The sequence below is a fragment of the Somniosus microcephalus genome, chromosome 3 (genome assembly GCF_052327205.1).
Source record: "Somniosus microcephalus isolate GS21.2 chromosome 3, FLI_Smic_1.0, whole genome shotgun sequence".
In the NCBI taxonomy this organism is placed as follows: Eukaryota; Metazoa; Chordata; class Chondrichthyes; order Squaliformes; family Somniosidae; genus Somniosus; species Somniosus microcephalus.
Window position 1 is genome coordinate 49,380,441 of NC_140989.1, and position 21,001 is coordinate 49,401,441.

The window sequence follows — 21,001 nt, forward strand, 5'->3', positions numbered from 1 at the left end:
ATAACATGATAGATTTTAGTTGCATAGATATTGTTGGTGGCCTCGATGATGTGGGTGGGATAGATCCTGGACTTAAGGCATTCACACCGTGAAAGATAGGACAGGTGGGCTGGCAGTTTGATGAAAATGACCTGTTGGAGAGGGATAAAAGATAAAAGAAACATGTATTTTTTACAGCGCTTTGCATGACCTCTGTGCGTACCAAAGTGCTTTACAACCAATGAAGTACTTTTGAAGCGTACTCGCTGTTGTAATGTAGGAAACGCGGCAGCCAATTTGCGCACAGCAAGCTCCCACAAACAGCGCTATGATGACCAAATAATCTGTTCTAGTGGTGTTGGTTGAGGGGAAAATATTGTTCAGGACACCAGGGAGAACTCCCCTGCTGTTCTTCGAAATAGTGCCATGGGACCTTTTATCTTCATTTGAGAGGGCAGACAGGGCCTCGGTTTAACGTCTCATCCGAAAGACGGAACCTCAGACAGTGCAGCTCTACCTCCGTACTGTACTGAAGTGTCAGCCTAGACTTTGAGCTCATGTCTGGAGTGGTAGTTGTGTTTAAGGGTGAACTTTTGTAAGGAGAGGGGTAAAGACTGTTTCAAGAGGGGAAGAGAACAATTCCTGAGGATAGGCAACCGTTGATGTTGTTGAGTATTGGGCCAAGGAGAGGGAATTGAGTGGTTAGGAGATGGTCAAGTGCGCGGGTGCTGGGTCTTGGGGAGGAAATAAACCTAATGAAGGTGGGGTGGGTGGTTATGGAAAAAAGCTAGAGTATGGAGATCGTAGGTAGAGGGGAAAGGCTGAGGCAGACGAGTGGATAGTCTCAATTTTGATAAAGAAATCCATGGGGGCTTACACTTTGTCAGTTGGGGATAGAGTGGGCTAAGGAGGAATGTTGAAGGAGGCAGTTACTGGTGGAAGAGAGTTCTAAATTGGTGCCTTTGATTTCCAAAGACCTACCTCAGAGTTCTTAATTTAGATTTTTTTTGGATTTATGGAATTTGTATTGAGAAACTGGAGTTGAGAATAGCTTTTGGCTGCAGTTTAATGTTCTAAGAGATTTATTTAATTTTAACTCTATTATATTTTTTAAAAACATGGTTTTGTTGGCCCCTTTCCTATAACACTTGTTCTGCCAACCAAAGAAAAAGATGTATTCTCTGCTTTAAGTTGGATCTAAATGTCATTAGAATTTACATAATTGGACATTGAGTAGATCTAACACGAGTTGAACTGCATTTCAAACTATTTGATTCTTTGTGCAGTTTACTTCAATAGACAGAGTCTTCAGGATTCAAGAGGGAAGCAATTAGAATATTAATGGTGCAGCACACCACTGGTTGTACCGATGGTTTTGGATCTAATTTTTTAATACTTTAATCAACAGTGCAAATGTTTAAGTTGAATGAGGGCAGCCTCGAGCTTGAATTCTGATTAGATACATAGATACATAGAAGATAGGAGCAGGAGTAGGCCATTCGGCCCTTCGAGCCTGCTCCGCCGTTCAATGAGATCATGGCTGATCATCCAAATTCAGTACCCGGTCCCTGCCTTCTCCCCATATCCCTTGATCCCTTTAGCCTTAAGAAATATATCCAACTCTTTCTTGAATATACTTAATGAACTGGCCTCCACCGCCCTCTGGCAGAGAATTCCACAGGTTCACCCCTCTCTGGGTGAAGAAATTCCTCCTCATTTCAGCCCTAAATGGCTTACCCCTTATCCTTAGACTATGACCCCTGGTTCTGGACTCCCCGGCCATCAGAAACATCCTTCCTGCATCTAGTCTGTCCAGGCCTGACAGAATTTTATAGGTTTCGATGAGATCCCCTCTGAATCTTCTAAACTCCAGTGAGTATAAGCCCAATCGACCCAATCTCTCCTCATACGTCATTCCTGCCATCCCAGGTATCAGCCTGGTGAATCTTCGCTGCACTCCTTCCATGGCGAGAACGTCCTTCCTCCGGTAAGGCGACCAAAACTTCACACAATATTCAAGGTGTGGTCTCACCAAGGCCCTGTACAACTGTAGCAAGACATCCTTGTTCTTGTACTCGAACCCTCTTGCTACGAAGGCCAACATACCATTTGCCTTCTTAACCGCCTGCTGCACCTGCATGCTTACCTTCAGCGACTGGTGTACAAGAACACCCAGGTCTCTTTGCACTTCCCCTTCTCCCAAACTATTACCATTCAAATAATCTGCCTTCCTGTTTTTGCCACCAAAGTGGATAACCTCACATTTATCCACATTATAGTGCATTTGCCATGTTTCTGCCCAATCACCCAACCTGTCCAAATCGTGCTGGAGTTTCACGACATCCTCCTCACAGCATACCCTCCCCCCCCCCCCCCCCCAGCTTTGTGTCGTCTGCAAATTTGGAGATATTACATCCAATTCCCTCGTCCAGATCATTAATATATATTGTGAACAGCTGGGGTCCTAGGACCGATCCTTGCGGTACCCCACTAGTCACTGCCTGCCACTCGGAAAACGACCCGTTTATTCCAACTCTTTGCTTTCTATCCGCCAACCAGTTCTCTATCCAAGTCAATACCTTGCCCCCAATCCCATGTGCCTTAATTTTGCACGCTAATCTCTTATGCGGGACCTTATCGAAAGCCTTCTGAAAGTCCAAATACACCACATCCACTGGTTCTCCCTTATCTATTTTACCAGTTACATCCTCAAAAAATTCCAGTAGATTAGTCAAGCATGATTTACCTTTTGTAAATCCATGTTGACTTTGTCCGATCCAGTCACTGCTTTCCAAGTGCTCTGCTATTACATCTTTTATAATGGACTCTAGCATCTTTCCCACTACCGATGTCAAGCTTACCGGTCTATAATTCCCTGCCTTTTCTCTACCACCTTTTTTGAATAGTGGGGTAACATTAGCTACCCGCCAATCCATGGGTACCGTTCCAGAGTCTATCGAGTTCTGGAAGATGACCAGCAATGCATCTACTATTTCTAGGGCCACTTCCTTAAGTACCCTGGGATGTAGATTATCAGGTCCTGGGGATTTATCGGCCTTCAGTCCCATCAATTTTCCTAACACCATTTCCCTACAAATACTGATTTCTTTCAGTTCCACCCTTTCATCAGACCCTATGTTCCCCAGCATCTCTGGGAGGTTATTTGTGTCCTCCTTTGTGAAGACAGAACCAAAATATGTATTTAGTTGGTCTGCCATTTCTTTGTTCCCCATTATAAATTCCCCCGATTCTGACTGCAAGGGACCTACGCTTGACTTCACCAATCTTTGGTGCCTACTGAGGCAACTAGAACAGGAGCGTCCAAACTTTTTTGAATTGTGGACCACTTGGGTGCATTCAATTGAATTTCACCGTCCACATAAAATTTAAATCAGTGTGCTCAAACGGGCCTCCACAAACCTGCATCTTAATACTTGCAATATCTTTGGGGAGGGATGGGGGGTGGTGGTGGCAGATTTTAAACTACCCTTTTTACATTGTGTTGGTTGGTTGGTGGGTGGGAGAGGAAAGTTCAGTTGAGAGTACCTCCTCTTTCCTCCAAATCTAAACCTCAAAAATGGTAACTTTTTGGAGGGAACGGGAGAAATTAAACCATTTTGTAATTAGAACTTTTTGATTCTTCCCTTATCTACAATGTGCACAGCACAGTGCTCAGATTTTCACTCTTGTATTTTCATTCAATGGACTTCAAATTTGAACATTCACAATGAATGATCATAGATTCTTGATTTTATTTGTTTCAGGGTTACTTTGAAAGCTGTAACATTCATCGTAATCGAATAGCTGGTTTTGAGGTGAAAGCCTATGCAAACCCTACAGTAGTTAGATGTGAAATTCACCATGGGCAGACTGGAGGAATTTATGTACATGAAAAAGGACGAGGCCAGTTCATCGAGAACAAAATCTATGCAAACAATTTTGCTGGTGTGTGGATTACGTCCAACAGTGATCCGACAATTAGGTAAGCTTTTGGGCATCATTATACTTAGCAAAATAAATATTTCTTCTAGATAATTTAATGTGTTTTGCTGTTTTTTTTTCCTCAGGGGAAATGCCATTTTTAATGGGAATCAGGGTGGGGTTTACATCTTTGGAGATGGCAGGGGCCTTATAGAGGGAAATGACATTTATGGTAAGTTGAGGAATATAAAAATCTCCATTAAAGTTTTTACTTTTTCAATTTGATAAGTACGTAATTCTTTAAAAATGTGCATTTTGTATCCTAGGAAATGCATTAGCTGGAATACAGATTCGAACAAATAGTTGTCCAATTGTCCGTCATAACAAAATTCACGACGGCCAACATGGAGGTATATATGTGGTAAGTCTGTAACTTGTGTGTTTTTTTATGGTATGTGGGTATATGGAGGAGGCTAGAGGAATACGGTTATATTGAGTTTAGAATGAAAATGAAATGTCATAATTTTGCTTGGCTGGTTTAAAAATCTCTGGGGAATGTGGAAGCTAAATTTATTAATGCTTCTTAACTATCCTGAGTTCTATTAGCTTTATCAATAATCCGAGAGTCTGAATGGTGTCTTTTTTTTTACTACTATTAACCTGATCTCTGCTGAATTAATTATTTGTCAAACAGACCCTTAAAAGTAAAAGAAAAACTGAATGTTAGAAACCGGTAATAAAAATAGTACAAGCTACAAATGCAAAACTGATGAACAGTTACACAGCTGAAATGTCAATGACCTGTCTTACCTCTTTACAGATTCTAACTGACCTGCTGTGTATTTTCATCATTTTCTGTTTTAATTTCCAGCCTGTAAAAGCATTATAAAATTCTTAGATTACCTGATAACATTGACTTTCAGGCAACCAAACAGTGGCCCTTCTCAATGTTTTTGCTGGGTGATTGCAACCACTGTTACAATAAAATGATGAGCTGCCTGTTGCCATGGTGTCTTCAAATTCTTTTGATGGATTCTGAAAATGGAAAAATCAACAAAAGAATAATGCATAGCAAACTAAAATCTCTGTTTTGGAGGAGGAAGGCTGGAGAGAGAAAGGGATTTGTAGAATTCTGTACAAGTTGAAATTGGTCATCTGTAACATCTGAGCAGAAATCACATTTAAATAGCTGTAGTGTTAGAACTGGTGGGAAATGTACCATGTTGAGCTTCATTCAAAATACTAAATTTATAACCTTTTATTGTTAAGCACGAAAAGGGGCAAGGTGTAATTGAAGAAAATGAAGTATACAGTAATACCCTGGCAGGTGTGTGGGTAACAACAGGAAGTACACCAGTGCTACGGCGAAACCGAATACATAGCGGCAAACAGGTACATATCCATTTCAGTTAGCTGTTTTATCAAATCTTGTGGTTCAGCAGTGTTACAGTATCCATGACAGAGTGTTTGTTTTGTAAGGTGGGCGTTTACTTCTATGACAATGGCCATGGAGTGCTTGAAGACAATGATATCTACAATCATATGTACTCAGGGGTTCAGATTAGGTAAGATGCGTGTTCATCTTGGTCGGTGTTCTAACTTTAACATCTGATTCTGTCTTCTGTCTTGGTGCTGTCTTAAACTGTTAGTGCAGATAGGAATAAAATACAGACATTACTTGCATTAAAATGGTAGCTTATCACATAGCTGTAAAATCTCTGCTTTTTGCAGTGAGTTACTTTTTGGAGTGCAGAAATAGTTGCCACAGCCAGATTGCCTATCTGCCACTAAGTCTTGGTGTTTAAGAACAATTGTTTTTTTAACACCAACTAACAAATAAAGAAAATATAAATGGAATATCCATACTAATCATAATTTTGTAACTGGTTCCCTTTTTGTAAAAGTGTTACTGATGGTGCAGTATATTCCTATAAGCCAGTGCCAACTGCACTCCAAAAAGTATTTCATTGTGTGAAGCGCTTTGAGATGTTTCAGCAATTGATAAATACCTGCATTTACATTGTAGTTTGTTTTCTTTCTACTCGTCATCTGGAATGTCAAATAAGTCATTGGAAAAATTAGTTGGATCAAGATTAATGCAGTCCCATCTAAGGTGCATTCATCTATAATAGGTACTCCAAACCTGTGAAAGTTACTGGCATTCCACTCAGATGGTACCCTGAGTGTATAGGCTTGGAAAGCTGCTTGTGCCCACTGTTTCATTGTAATTGCAATATAGAGTTGTGGCTCCTCTGTAATGATGGCATGTGACCAGACCAAGAAATTGCAGCAGAAGAGGATTGCAGCAGCTCTGATAAATACAATGATGCTGTGTGGTAAATGTTAGAAAAGTCCGTAAAAATCATCTGCAATAGAAAAGCAAAAGGTAAGATGTCTTCAGACAGGTGAACTGAATGGAAATGAAAGGAATTGAAGGAAAGCTCCAGGATAGGGATGTACAATGTCTTTATTATCAAGTATTTGCAGTGAAAAGTTCCCCATCATTTCTCATTTCATTTTTTTAATTGCTAGTTTCTGGGCTCATGATGGACACTGCTGGGCCCTGAAATGTGATGCAGATATGCTTCCTCAGATCCCAACATTCCCTGCTCCTTTACTGAAAACATTGAGTCCGGATAGGGAAGCAGCAAGATGGAAAGCGGAGAGGAGGAGGAGGAGAAAGAATGCTGAGTGGACGCTCGGATGCATTCTCATGGGAGAGGACAGGGCCATCATCTTTGGGCTGTTTTGCACATTTCCTATGGGCCAATTCAGCATCAAAGCCATATGTCTTGGACTATATTTGCTGCTTAGCCTGTTTTTACCTATTAAAGTGCTTCCCTCTAGCCTTCAGTATCTACATTGAGGCCCTGTTTCGCATGTGCTGTAATATTGGGGTGGGACAACGTATTAAGTGGAATGCCCCAGGGATTGATGGTAGGACTACTACTGTATCTAATTTACACCATTGACTTAGATTCGTAAACTTAATGCAAATGGAAAAATTTATGCTGAAACCAAACTTTGAGGGACAGAGGAATCGGAGGATGCAGCTTAGAAATTACTGAATGAGTTGGACAAAATATGTAAGTGGAAAGAACAGTAGCAGATTTTGGCCAGGGCACCAGGAGAAGTCCCCTGCTCCTCTTCGGATCGTGGCATGGGATCTTTAATGTCCATCCGATGGGGCCTCAGTTTAACATCTCATCCAAAAGACCTCTTCATGTTCCTGTGAATAGGTATCTCTGGATTTTATTGATCTGTGGATCATTTTCATTAGGATTTGAAGGCTGTGTTGCATTTCAAGGAAACTTTATTCACTACTGTTGAGACCTGCTTCATTCTGCTCATTAAGTTACTAATATAACAATTGAATAGTGATTTGAAAGTAAATGCAATTTTTTCTCTTGTATGACCTCTTCTCCTGTGTTTGAGATGTACTTTCTAAATACAACTAAGATTTAACCTTTTGACTTGAAACACCAGATGTTGCTGCTTTCTCCTCTGTTCTCCTGGAGGCACTGAGTCTTGCTAAATTATGACTTTGCGGGTGCTGGCTGCCCTCCTGTATGTCCAAATAGCCTGGACAGTGAGTGTGGACATACTATTTGATTGTGGGGAGCATCAGATCTGAGTTTAATCCTATCTCTGCCCAATGTCAAGACATTGGGTTAAAATCCTGGAACTCCATACATAACAGCACTGTAGGAGTACCTTCACCACATGGACAGCAGCAGTTCAAGAAGGCGGCTCACCACCACCATCTCAAGGGCAATAAATGCTGGTCCTGCCAGCGACTGAATTTTAAAAAAATACTCTTTTGCACACCAGGTGCAGGATCTATGGCTGTGCTTTTTCTCCTCATACATGGGTGCTAAGGTCACTTGTTTGCGTCCTTCCTGCTGCTCTAGCTGCGATTAGCTAACTGCACATGCTATGAATTGAACCGAAGGCCCTGCTGTTAAATGGAAGCATTTATTTTAAATATGTTTAGTTGTGCACATGTTGAAGTGCTAATTGATGTACAGCACAGAAAACATTGCAATTTTAAAAAATTTATATCATAGATTTGTATTATGAGTGTTTTAATTGCTTGTGTTAGACATCATTTTATTCTGTCGTAGTTTGTGTACTTTACCTTCCAGAAATTTGTTCCTCATTCCGCAACACTGGTAGGTCAATTCAAGTGGTAATGCTTCAAGGAGAGGTGGAAGGCTTTATACCTGATGTCATGAATAGAATGCTAAATGAGAAACCATATGCTTTTCAGGCTAGAAGCGAAGGTGTGCTTTTTGTTAAGGTTCAGTATTAAAAACATTTTTGGTGTCCTCCCACTCTCAATACACGATGTACTAATTTTACTAAATATTGATATTTGAAATTTTAGATTCATCAGTGGGGTATTTTGTAACATTGTTTTTGTTCTTTTGTGCTGGAAGTTTACATAGTATTATCCAGTACTTGATTCACAGTCAGAAAATGAGCACTATTTTTATGTTTACTTCTCTGAAGTATTTGTGTTAGTATTTATGGTAAGATATCAATCTTTTTTTAAAATTTGTGATCCACAGAACTGGAAGCAACCCTAAGATTCGGCGCAATAAAATATGGGGAGGGCAGAATGGCGGCATTCTTGTTTACAATTCTGGTAAGTGTCCATTATTGTTGCAGGTCTTTTCATTGTTGTTTTATGTTCTGTTTTATTTTGTACCTCAATTTCAGATCCAAGTGAAATTATTTCTTGATGTCAATTAATACAGGTCTTGGGTTTATAGAAGATAATGAAATATTTGACAATGCAATGGCCGGTGTTTGGATTAAAACAGACAGTAATCCCACACTCAGACGGAACAAAATCCATGATGGCCGAGACGGGGGTATCTGCATATTTAACGGAGGCAGGGGTAAGGATTTATAGCTTAAGATTAAAAAACTTGTACAGTTTAGCTTCCCAAAGGCATTATAAATGGGGAAATGGACAGTCTGTCTGGTACTAAGCCATAAGGACCATGGTCCTGGTTTGATCCCTGGCTGGTGGTGTGTTAGCTGATGTCAGCTGGGCAAATAAAAAGATGCTAAAATTTACTTCAGTTTCCTTAGACCAGAGAGGGGGGCAACTCACTAAGGGTTCTTGTTGATCACTATCCAATAATCTTACTGTAAAATGCATGCATCAGGTTAGGACAAGATTGGGCTTGAATTTGATGCCCTCAACAATTGAGTTCCCTGCTGACACTGTCTAGGCTCCTTGAGCATGGCCATTTGGGTGAAGACCTAAGGACTGCTGGCACGCATGGAGCCATACATCACTGTGGGGAAGCAGACTTCTATCCTGCACCATGGTATAGCATTTCTGAATGATATCTTTTCATATAATTTTAGCTAGTGTTATGAATTTAAAGTAAGACTTATTTTAGTTGCATTCTGAAAGGAATGCTGTCTTTTCTTGCCTGAGTTAATGCAGTACCCAAGTACCATCTAGGTTTATACATGTTTTGTGGAAGTCTTCAGACTTGGCTAATCTCCTGGTGGCAATACTTGTAAATTGCATCAGAGATGTCTCCTGGCTTTGAAATACTGAATATATGCAAGTTTGCGACTGAGCAAGTAGACAAAGCTGTTATCTATAATGGTTGACTCATTGGGGTTATCCTGAAAGGGAGATAATTAATTTCTTAAAATTGACACCTATGACATGAAAGGCATTGCTTTGTATGAAAAAAAGTGATGTCATAACTTCATCTTTAGTTCAGTATTCAAGTTCAACCATTTATTTCCACATTAATAGTGTGGTAAACTATTCCAGTTCACCACAAGCTTCAAATGTAATTATCAGTTGATACGAGATGCAGGTTTACTTACGGAAACTGTGGTTGGCTGTAAACATGAATAGAGAAAGCCTAAATTATAACAGCCAGCAAGAGTCAGCACCTTCAAAAACGGAGAGAGAATTGCAAAGAAAAATAGCTTCTACATTTGATGCTAGTAAATGAATAAATCTTTGCGAAGAAATGCTAGGATCAGGATTTCTATATAGTAGAACTGTAATTTTAATGTGTGGTCATGAATTCTTTGACAGCATATTTATCAAGGAGCATCATTATGAAGTAAACACCTTCACTAAAGTGAATTATGTGTTCATAAGGGCAAGAGATATTGATGCTAAGGAATAAAATATTTTGCAAACTTAATCCAGTTATAGCATGGTTAGATGCAGAGTAAGGCTACCTCTACTCATCCCAACACTGCTTCAGCCCCAAACTGAACAGAGCATCCCGAGCTAACTAATGGAACATTTTTACACCACTCTTAATCACCATCCGATGGCATGGACAAGCCTCCCTTAGTGAGATTGCCAATTTAGTGCTGAATTCGAGATAGTTTGGGCTGTATATGCATGCTCACTAGGTACTGGATTGAGATTATCCAAGCTTGTTCCACACAGGGCCCTTATAACTAGTAGTCCATCAATTGGGGCTACACTTGAACCCAGGTTCCAGAAGTGAAAAGGCAGTGATTATTTATTGAAGCCATGTCTGCCTGAAGAGTGTTTCCCATTTTTGTTACAGTTTTAAAGTACTGTTGTGATCCTCCGCCCCAAGTCTGGTTGGTTGGCTCATAAAGCTCTCCTTAAATGACATCTGATGTTAGCTTGGCTCAGTTGATAGCACTCAACGTGACCATCTAATCTAGGCTGACGTGCTTCATTGTCAAGAGGTGATGTTAGATGAGATGTTAATCCATTGGTCTACCTGGTCAAGTAGATGTAAAAAATTCTGTGGCATTATTCAAAAAAGCAGGGAGTTCTGCCCCTCTCAATTAACACCACCAAAACAGATTATCTATTCATTTCTTTATTTGCTATTTGTGAGACCGTGCTCTGTGTTGGCTGCTGCATTTGCCTATATAGTGGTGACTCCACTTCAAAAGTAATCAATTTGTTGTACTATGCTTTGGGATGTCCTGAGATCTTGATGGGGCTATATAAATGCAAGATAATTCTTCTTTGATATTAACATACTTTTTATTTTAAAAAACTGCATAAATTTATGGTTAGGAAGAGGTTCAAAGGTTATAAGTACAGATAGAAATACAGTCCCCACCATTTAGATCGTCCACGTTTAAAATGGGCAGTCGCTTATATTGGCCAAAAAGCGATGTCCGTTAGCAATTTGCAGTTACGTCGATCAAATTTGCCAGTTAGTGTCTTAAATAGTCCGCTTATCGCCGGCAGAAACAGCTGTGCTTACTTGCTAGTTCACACCTCGAATTGCATACAGTGAATGTAACCGAAGAACAATTTGAACAAAAATCTTGAAGTAGTCTACCCATAGTATTTCATTTCTCTCCTGATTCCTGAGCAACAATATGAGGAATATCAATGCCGAGAAACTGAACACTTCTCCATTCATTTTTTTATCCCTTATGTTTATAGGACATTCCCAAGTCAGGTATTGGACTGTTTGCAGCTCATTTATTCAACAACTTGCATTTATATAGCGCCTTTAGCGTAATAAAACCCCCTCAAGGTGCTTCATGGGAACATTATCAAACAAAATTGGATGCAGAGCCACATATATTAAGACAGATGACCAAAAGCTTGGTCAGAGGTAGGTTTTAAGGAGAGTCTTAAAGAAGGAAAGAGAGGTTTAGGGATAGAATTCCAGAGCTTGGGGCCTAGGCAGCTGAAGGCATGGATGCCAATGGGGGAGCGATTAAAATTGGGAATATGCAAGAGGCCGGAATTGGAGGCGTGCAGAGATCTCAGGGTTGTAGGGCTGGAGGAGGTCATGGAGGAATTTGAAAACAAATGAGAATTTTAAAACTGAGGCGTTGCCTGACCGGAAGCCAGTGTAGGTCAACGAGTGCAGGGATGATGAGTGAACGGGACTTGGTGCGAGTTAGGATAGAGTTTCGGATGAGTTGAAGTTTCTGGAGGGTGGATGATGGGAGGCTGGCCAGGAGAGCATTAGAATAGTCAAGTCTAGAGGTAATCAAGGCATGGGTACGGGTTTCAGCAGCAGATGAGCCGAGGCGGTGGTGGGTTCAGGCAATGTTACGGAGTTGGAAAGTTGGAAGTAGGCGGTCTTGGTGATGGAGCAGATATGTGGTCACAAGCTCACATTTCATTTCATCTATGGCACTCATAAACTTTGAGCTCATCCAAAACTCTGCTGCCCGTATCCTAACTCGCACCAAGTCCTGTTCACCCATTACCCCTGTGCTCATTGACCTACAGAGGCTCTCGGTCCGGCAACACCTCAATTTTAAAATTCTCATACTTGGTTTTCAAATCCTCCATGGCCTTGTCCCTCCCTACCTATTTAATCTCCTACAACCCAGAGATCTCTGCGCTCCTCCAATTGTGGTCTCTTGCACATCCCACTTCTAATCGCTCCCCCATTGGTGGCCATGCCTTCAGCTGCCTTGGCCCCAAGCTCTGGAATTCTTTCCCTAAATCTCTCTCTCTCTTTCTTCCTTTAGACGCTCCTTAAAACCTACCTCTTGCTGTTGGCATACCTCTGGGTTTCTGTTCATGGCCTGTCTGCCTTGTTACTAGTCAGCAGCAGCAGCTGATTGCATTTCCAACACATGGTCGCTCGGGTACATCAGCGAACCGGATTCATCTGGTATTAGTTTGGATGAATGCTCACTCAGCTCCGTTTCGCCTTGGGTCAGAGATCCAAGTAACTGACCAGGTGGAGGTACAACGACAGTACGAAGAAACCCAGAAAGATCCCACAGTTGTTGCACTGCTTCCTGCAATTGCAAGTTGTAGGAAGCTCTTTCTCATAGTTTAATAACTTTCCCTCAAAACTTCTCTGCCATTTTTAAAAGTAATAATCCAAATCTTAAGTTTATTTTTCTTACTACACCATAATTAAATTTCCCTCTTTTAAAATTATGATCAGTTGATTAAATAGGAGGAACTTCCTGCACTGAAGAGGTTCTCATGCAAGGTTTAGTTGAATTTGGAACTTAGGATAATTTATTGAAAAGATCCCACACAGTAGAAACATCAGTAACGAGAAACAGACAGCAAGGCAGCAGCTGATCTTAAGGAGCACATGCGGGATTTAAATATTTGTTCAATTCTTTGAAATACAATTTAACCTACAGTATTTTTTTTTTTAAAGAGAAGCTTTCAATATACAGGTAGCGAGACAGTTAAATTGAAAGGGGAGAGTGAGTGAAACAGAAGCTGAGCTACTTTCTAGATTGTATTGCACCAATTAAACTCCCGGTTAAAATATAACATTTTCAACAGTTTTAAGTACTCATTAAAAGCCCGTTCTCACCTTATTAATTGCATTGTACCCCAGCTCCACTCCATATCACCACTTTGGCCAGATCTAGCTTTACAGAATCCATAAAATGACAGTCCTACTCTTCTAATCTCATTCGTATCCGGATATACTGTTCCACGTTATACCGGCCATCGCACATGGCGGGCAAATCATGTTCAAAGGAATGTGCCTGCTATAAGTGGTGGGAATTGTAATTGAATGCTGTGTGGAACATGATTCCTGAAGCTGCTGGGGTCATTCAAATCTCATTTCAAAGAAGGTGATTAGTTTCAGAGATATGACAGAACATAGATCTTTTTTCATTTAGCAATTCCTAAAGTCCGTCTAGTTCGCCTGTACTATCCTGGTAGTCAGATGGTACAATGATAATGGAGTTGTTGACTAATGGCAATCAATCTCTTAATTAGTCTACAACAGACCAGGCATGAGGCAAAGAAACCGTGCCAGTGGAGGAGAGTTTTCAGAACCATAGGTCCCAAGCATGCTACACTACATGTGTCATGTCTCAAATTATTCATACACTGTATCCCAAAATATTATTTTCTGAAAGAAATCTATCTAATTTGCATTTGAATGAATCAACACTTTCTGCTTCCGCTGTCTCCTGAGGGAGCCTGTTCTATAGATTTACCACTTGCTCACTGAAATATTGGGTCTGAATTTGCTGAAGCGTGCCCCGTTAGTTAAACATTTACCCTCGACCTTCAGCTCAATTATTTTGCCCCGGATGTGCGAGGGCAGCGGGGCATCTGGGACCTTAGTGAACAATGGAATTAACAATGTGTCTCCTTAACCAATGAGATTTAAGGATTGAGAAAGAAATAGGAACGACGGAGAAGGAGGCTGAATTAGAGTAAAATCAAGTACAGAAAGAGAGGGAAAGAAAGATTGGATTAAGAGAAATAAAAGAAACAAAGGAAAAGTAAGAAGAAATTAATTTTAAAAATCTATAGTTACTGCCTGCAGGAATGAGACCAGTTTTAAATTGTTTCCTTTCTGGGGTGGCGTGGTTGATTGGCATTGCAGGAACATATATTTTTTTTTTCTTTTAAAAGGGTACTTTGCTGTTAAGTACCAGCCCTAACTTTCTACAGTGAGTTTAATTGTCAATTCATGCGCAAATACAGCAACTTGATGAAACTCACGGGGAGGTGAAGGGTGAGCTGGCGTTTTTGAGAGCCTTAACTGCCCAGTGGCACAGATTGTCCAGCAACTTGTGGAGATTTGCTCTTCACAAGGTACCCCCTCCTTGCTGCAAGTTGCTGGGCAATTTACACGTTAAACTCGCCGTAATTTTGGCAGCAAATTCTGGGCCAATGTTTCTGCAGATTAGTTTTTAATTTACCCCTCAAGCACAGGTCGTGTCCTCTGGTCCTGTTGTTCTGGAGAAAATGAAACCGCCTACATTATCTACATGCTTGTAATCCAATTCCTCCATCCCCTCATCATTCTGGTGCTCTCATGTATGCTTTCAATAGCTGCAATATATCCTTGTACAGCAGCAACCAGAACCGTGCACAGTATTCTGAGTGCGGTTGCACCAATTATTTGTAAAGTGGCAGGATTACCTCAATATTTTGGCTTAATATTGATCTTTTAATACCTCCCGACAATCTGATTTACTCACTGCCACCGAGCATTGTTGCAATAGCTTCAATAAGAGCCCCCAGGGTCATTCATTTTGCATTTCTCTACATTAAATTTCATCTGCCATCTGTCCGCCCAATTCCCAAGTATATTCAGATGCTCCTGCAACTTGTCTTGTTCGGCTTTGCAGTCTACCACCTTCATTAGCTTTGTTTTATCTTCAAATTTAGCTATTGTGGTTGTGACCCCTAGCTCCAAGTTATTTATGAAGATGTATGTAAGATTAGGTTCTGTATTTTTGCTTGATTTTAACTTTGGGGGTTTATGTGTGCTTTGTGGAAGGAGTGGGTTTCTGATGGGCTAAATTGCTTTTAAACATTCCCTTTCCGTTTGTAAATTTGGCACAGTACCCAAATTAGCGGCTTCTAGAAATGTGCCATTTATATGCATGCTATGTGCTTTTAAAGGAAGATTTTTGACCAGAAACTTGAATTAATGAATTGAAGATGGATAGCTAGCAATTTCTGTTTTCTATTCTGTAGCTGGAACAAAATTATTTTTAACCTACCTTATAACTGCCTGCTTATTAATGGTTGAGATGGGCAGCTTGTAACTTTATTTGTGCTGCTAAACAGAAAAAGTGTGTGTAGTACAGATCATAGATTAAACCTCAATGGACCGGATTTTGCTGAGAGTGGTGAACGAACGGCACCAGCCGTTCATTAGACTTGCACTTGCCCATAGACTTCCCGTGGGGTTTTGCACGGCAATTTGCTGTCTGCGGGACATCCAAACCGCACGGTGCCCTCCACAAGGGATCTGGGACCTGTGTGAACAGAGCAAGCAACTGTGTATCTCCTTAACCAATCAGATTGAAGAATCGTTAATGAGCAACACAGTCTGAACCAGGAAATGTAAGTTAGAATAGTGAATTCAATGTCAAATCAGGTACAGAAAGTGAAAGCGAGGGAAAAGAGACAAAGAAAAAGTTAATAAAAAATTTACATTAAAAAAAAAAAAATCTCAAATAGTTAAAAGCTGAAGGAATGAGACTCCACACTTGTAAAAGTTAATTTTCAGTGCCGGATAAGTTCTTTGGCAATAATTAAGACTTGCCACTCTGTTAAAAGGGTATTTTGACCAGAATGGACAAGCCCTAATTTTTTGTGGAGAGTTTAGTCCATATCTACAATGTCAGTACAGGAAATTCATGCCGTTCAATACATTTGAATGAGGAGCCAGGCGGTGAGATACCGTTTCCGCGCAGCTTACGGAGGAGCGGCGCATCTCGGACAGCAATTTCTGGATTTAGCTGCGTATCGCCACTCGCTGGAAGTTGCTGTCTGATATATGAATAATGGTGAGGTTATTTTCACAGTAAAATCCGGCCCTAAGCTTAGCACGTTTTTGTGGGTCTTGCATCTGTTTTAAATTTTTGAAGATTATGTTGCAATTAATCTACTTCTGGGGAGAAGAGATTTGTCATCTTGGTAAATCAAATCTACTTTTCTAACTTTAATGGAAGATGGGATAAATGTTGACCGTTTAAGCTGCTCTTCACACACCTGCTCTGAAACAGGTGTAGACTTCACACGGGCTTTTATTGCGCATTATGGGGCAGATACTGATTTCTGAGTATGTGATGGGAAGGCGTTCCTGCAATTAATACAAATATGAATAGGATTGATCCACAAAATTGTAAGCTTTGGCTTGGAACTTCAAACTGCAAACTGAACTCAAACAAAAAGCATGGAATGAGATGGGTCATTTAGCCCATCAAGCCTGCCCCTCTTGTTTACAGTTTACTTTGTGCACAATTTACCGTATCATGGATTCTATCCCACCCATTTAACTTCTTGAAGGAAAGCGCTGTATAAATACTGACATCCCCAATTTAATAAAGATCCACAACTAAAATAGATAAATTGAACTGCTTTTCAACCAGCATCAATGTAAAAGTCTCTTCGGGAGGAGGAGGGGTATATATTTTGCAATTTTTTCAAGTGGACTTTATGGGGGAGTACTTTACGTTGAAAATACACTTCCAATAGTGATACTTCCCCATTAAAATCACTGCCAGGTTTTTTCTTCCTGTGTAAAGAATCCTCTTTTGTTTATATTGCATGTTTGAAAAGAGGACTCTTAAAGATTTATAGATGGGCTTGTTTATTGCCAAATTGTTACAGGGATTGTTACCGATTGTATGGAATTTCTATTACATTGTAATATATTGTGCAGCTTTCTCTTTCACTCTTTATTGTAGGACTCCTTGAAGAAAATGATATCTTCAGGAATGCCCAAGCCGGTGTCCTTATTAGCACCAACAGCCATCCAGTGTTGCGGAAGAACAGGATATTTGATGGGTTTGCAGCAGGTCTGTAACTTTTAATTAAAAGCTGTGTGCAAGTAATGTGAAAGAAAGACTTTAAGAACAAGTTAGTTCTCCTAATTGTTGAGTGACATTGTATAACGTGACCAAATGTATTTGATTACAAATCAGCAGTTGGCCTTGAATGGAGGAAAAGGCAATTCTGTATTATCAATATAAGAGGTTTCTTGTACAAAGACTGTGAATTTGATAAAATCATCATGTCTGGCCTCTGCTGAATGCAGAAATTATATGGAATTTCTTTCCTCCCTTTTTAAGCTGCCACACACAACACTGTCTTATGGAGATGATGAATTGGGTTCATGATCTCATGCCTCCTGTAATGCTGCTCCATAGCTGACTGCTAGAAGAGTAGTCCAGGCAGAAAGTACTTGTGGTGCTGAAATAAACCTTACTATTACTGTAATAAGGCAACTCAAATATCAGGAATAATTTTACTTTAAGCCTACTCCACTGAAATAAACGCTTCAGATACAAATTTTAAATATTTCTGCTTGCCTGGCATTCCACCTATCATCTTTATCCAGTTTTGCGCGCTTTCCTTTATTTTATCTTTTACAGTTTCTCATTAATGTACTATCCATTCCATACCCTTTTCCATAAATGTTTAAATTGTAAGACAACCAAGTGCCGAAAATCTAAAATTGGAAGTGAAGTTTTATGGACCCAATCAGGTCAACTTCTAACATTTTAGTGTCAAATCAGAAGTTAGCTTGTATGCATTGCTGCTGATTATTTTAATGCTCTTGAGATGGTTTTTTTAATATAGAAATGAGAATATACTTCGCAGGTCAAGCAGGGATTTAGGTTGATGTGCAAGTGACAGTTCATGATTAACAGGCATCTGTATTAGTCAACATGAGAGTGACGTCATTTGCGTTGTACTGACTTGGGACTCAACAAACTATGGTGCTGCTTTTACCGACAGCGTTTTTTCAACAACAAAAAAGTGTAGTTATTCCAGCGGGATTGCCATTTTATTGATATTCTGAGATGGCTTCTGCATAACCCTGTTCACATCATCTATTTTCCATGGCAGTGTGTGTTACAGTAATAGATATTATAGCACACCTGTCATTCAGTTGGATCCAGAATAAACTGCATTGAGGGGTGAATCTTGACCTTTTTAAAAAATAAAAAAAATAAAAAAAATTTTTTTTTTAAAAAATTAAATAAATAAATAAATAAATACCTTGAGATGAATGAAGTTAAATTAAAATTCCATTTATATAAAAAGAACTAGTCATACAGTTTGTTTGGCAGCCTTGAGTTTCAGTAAGGAAAATTTGTTTTATTGAATACCATGGTCCTGAATTTGTTGGGGGCTGGTTAAGAGGATTCTTGCGTAAAATGGTGGGAGAGGGCTGACAGGTGCAGGAATGAGCAGGACCTGGAAACACTGGGTCTCTGCCCCGAAGAGCAATACACAGCAATTCCCACTAGGAGGCAGGATCTGGCAGAAGTTCGTTCTGCCCCGTGGATAGCCTGATGTCAAGGAGGAGAGGAGGCCAGCACGATAGCTGCAATGCCTACTGCTTCCGCCTCCTTAACCCGACCGACTTGGATGCCACTGTCCAGGTCAGGAGTCCAGGCCCAGAACATGCCAGAAAACTGCAGGCAGCAACATTGAAATTGGCCCTTTTATAAAGGGGACCAATTTCCACGGTTGGCATTTTTAACTGGTCACGCCAATTCTCCCCCAAGTGGCTTTTGAGTGCTGAATCTTCCCCTCTTCCCTTCTGACGCCACCACAAGCGGGTACCCAAGATGCACTCATACTAGCTTGGACACCTGATTTATGTTAATTATCTGACCTCGTATACTCCGATGGGGTCAGGCTCTAAATAGCAAATCTCACTTTTGCACATTTAAGGGAAGTGGAGTTGGATCAAGCAATTTTGCCTCAAATATGTTTAAAATCCTAACTAACTGTAACTATATAGGTCCCGAGTTTGTTTAAATGGGGGCCTGAAGGTCCACGGTAGTTTTTTATTTTCCAATTCCAGCTGCATATAATCATTATCCTTCTTTCACAGGCATTGAGATAACAAATCATGCTACAGCTACTCTAGAAAACAATCAGATATTCAACAACCGGTTTGGAGGGTTGTTTCTGGCATCTGGTGTGAATGTTTCAATGAAAGGTATAAAAACATTTTATCATTAATCTTTACTAGTGGAAAAAGTTTCATATTTCTTACTAACGGTAAAAGGGGATATGTTGTAGGTGGCCAGATATTTATTATCCACATCTGACTTTCCATATTGGAAAATTACAGAAACGGAGGAAAAGAAAGACTTATAAGTACATGACTGTTGGCTGGTCTTAAACATAAATACTCCTCAATTGCCCACTCTCTCAAAAGCCACACTATCTGTTTGTCATGTTCATAGAGCTATTTGAATTGCTGTATGATTTTGAACATTGTAAAGGGGAGCTAGCTATACATTTACTGTTTGCCATTCTTTGTCCCTTGTTTTATCCTCTTGCAGCAACTGGTTAAAGGAACTCTGGGAACAGACCCCTTATGTAGAGTTACCCCTGCAGTGACTTTGTGAAGTTCTACTCCATAACCTGAACAAAGTATCCCATAGCTTGCTGACCCCTGTTTACAATGTCACTTCACTGAAAATTAGTGAGGGTTACTATCCAATGATCCCTGCTGGCAAGTACACGTGGCCTTCAGGTGAGGATAGGGCTGTGGTCAGCTATGATGCCTCCACAGTCAAGTAGTTTGTAGACGTTCGCTGGATACAGTCACCTGAATGGCTATTTGGGCAAGCTGCTTAGAGGTCTGTTAGCAATTGCGAAGCTGTACCCAAGCAAGAGTCAGCGTTGTCATAAGTGAAAAAGAAAAAAGTTGATCCAGAATCTGTGTGCATTGGTAATGACTATTTTGAAGATACTTTACAGATATGAGAGGCTTGATGGGGCAGCTCAGGATACGTGAACCAGGCAGGTCTGCAATACACCAGGGCACTGTTCATGATTGACCAGCTAGCCTGGTTCACTACTGGATCGAGAGGGGTAGACCAATCATGGCGGCTGGAAATCTTTTCATTTGGCTCTAGATAACCCTGCAACCAATGTCCCAAAGGGTAGGGCTCTTAGGTGGATAAACTACCGGAATGGTAGCGTAGTGATTATGGTCCTGAACTCGTAACTGAAATCGTAAATCTAATCCTGAAGGCAATCTGCCACCCCTACCCGATTTGACCTGCATGTGACTCCAGTCTCACTATGTAGTTGACTCGTAATGGTCCCTGAAGTGGTCTTATAAGCTATTCAGTTGTGTAATCACCAAGAAGGCAACTTGCCACCTTCTGAAGGCAATTGGGAATGGACAATAAATGTGTCCTTGTCGGCATTGTCCACATTTGAGAACAAATATATAAAAACAAACCTTACTCTGTTGGTAAACTGCAAATTTTTGACTCTTTGGCAGTCCCTGAGCCTCGGTTCTGCCAACCTGCACATATAGACTCTGGACTGGGATGGGTGTTGGCTCTGTGGGGAGTGTGCGCCCCCTTGGTCAAACAGGGTAGTTGCCGATTTCTCAGCTTGATTCGATGACTCTTAATCATGGTTGATAGGTTTCCACATGTCAGACACCCAGCTAACCCACCCCACTCCCCCAAATTAAATTTTTATTTCCCAATTTAGCAACTTTTATGGTAAGATGTACACAACCCTGCATAAACTGTAAAGAAAATATTACACAAAACTTGATCCTACACCAATTGTTCTCTTTAACCCAACAACAACTTTATCTCAGATGACTTTCAAAAATGCATCCATAAATGTCCCCTTAAAAGA

General features: G+C 40.4%; 1 protein-coding gene across 4 annotated transcripts in view; it reads left to right on the forward strand.

The window, feature by feature from the left end:
- Positions 1–21,001, forward strand: part of fbxo11b (F-box protein 11b) — a 153,061-nt gene that overhangs the window by 125,140 nt on the left and 6,920 nt on the right. For all 4 annotated transcript variants that reach the window (XM_085980364.1, XM_085980365.1, XM_085980366.1 and 1 more), the window contains exons 12-20: positions 3,744–3,961; positions 4,047–4,132; positions 4,227–4,321; positions 5,170–5,292; positions 5,380–5,465; positions 8,472–8,548; positions 8,661–8,804; positions 17,059–17,169; positions 19,221–19,328. In XM_085980364.1, coding sequence (XP_085836490.1) covers positions 3,744–3,961; positions 4,047–4,132; positions 4,227–4,321; positions 5,170–5,292; positions 5,380–5,465; positions 8,472–8,548; positions 8,661–8,804; positions 17,059–17,169; positions 19,221–19,328 — 1,048 coding nt within the window. The remainder of the gene's footprint in view (positions 1–3,743; positions 3,962–4,046; positions 4,133–4,226; positions 4,322–5,169; positions 5,293–5,379; positions 5,466–8,471; positions 8,549–8,660; positions 8,805–17,058; positions 17,170–19,220; positions 19,329–21,001) is intronic.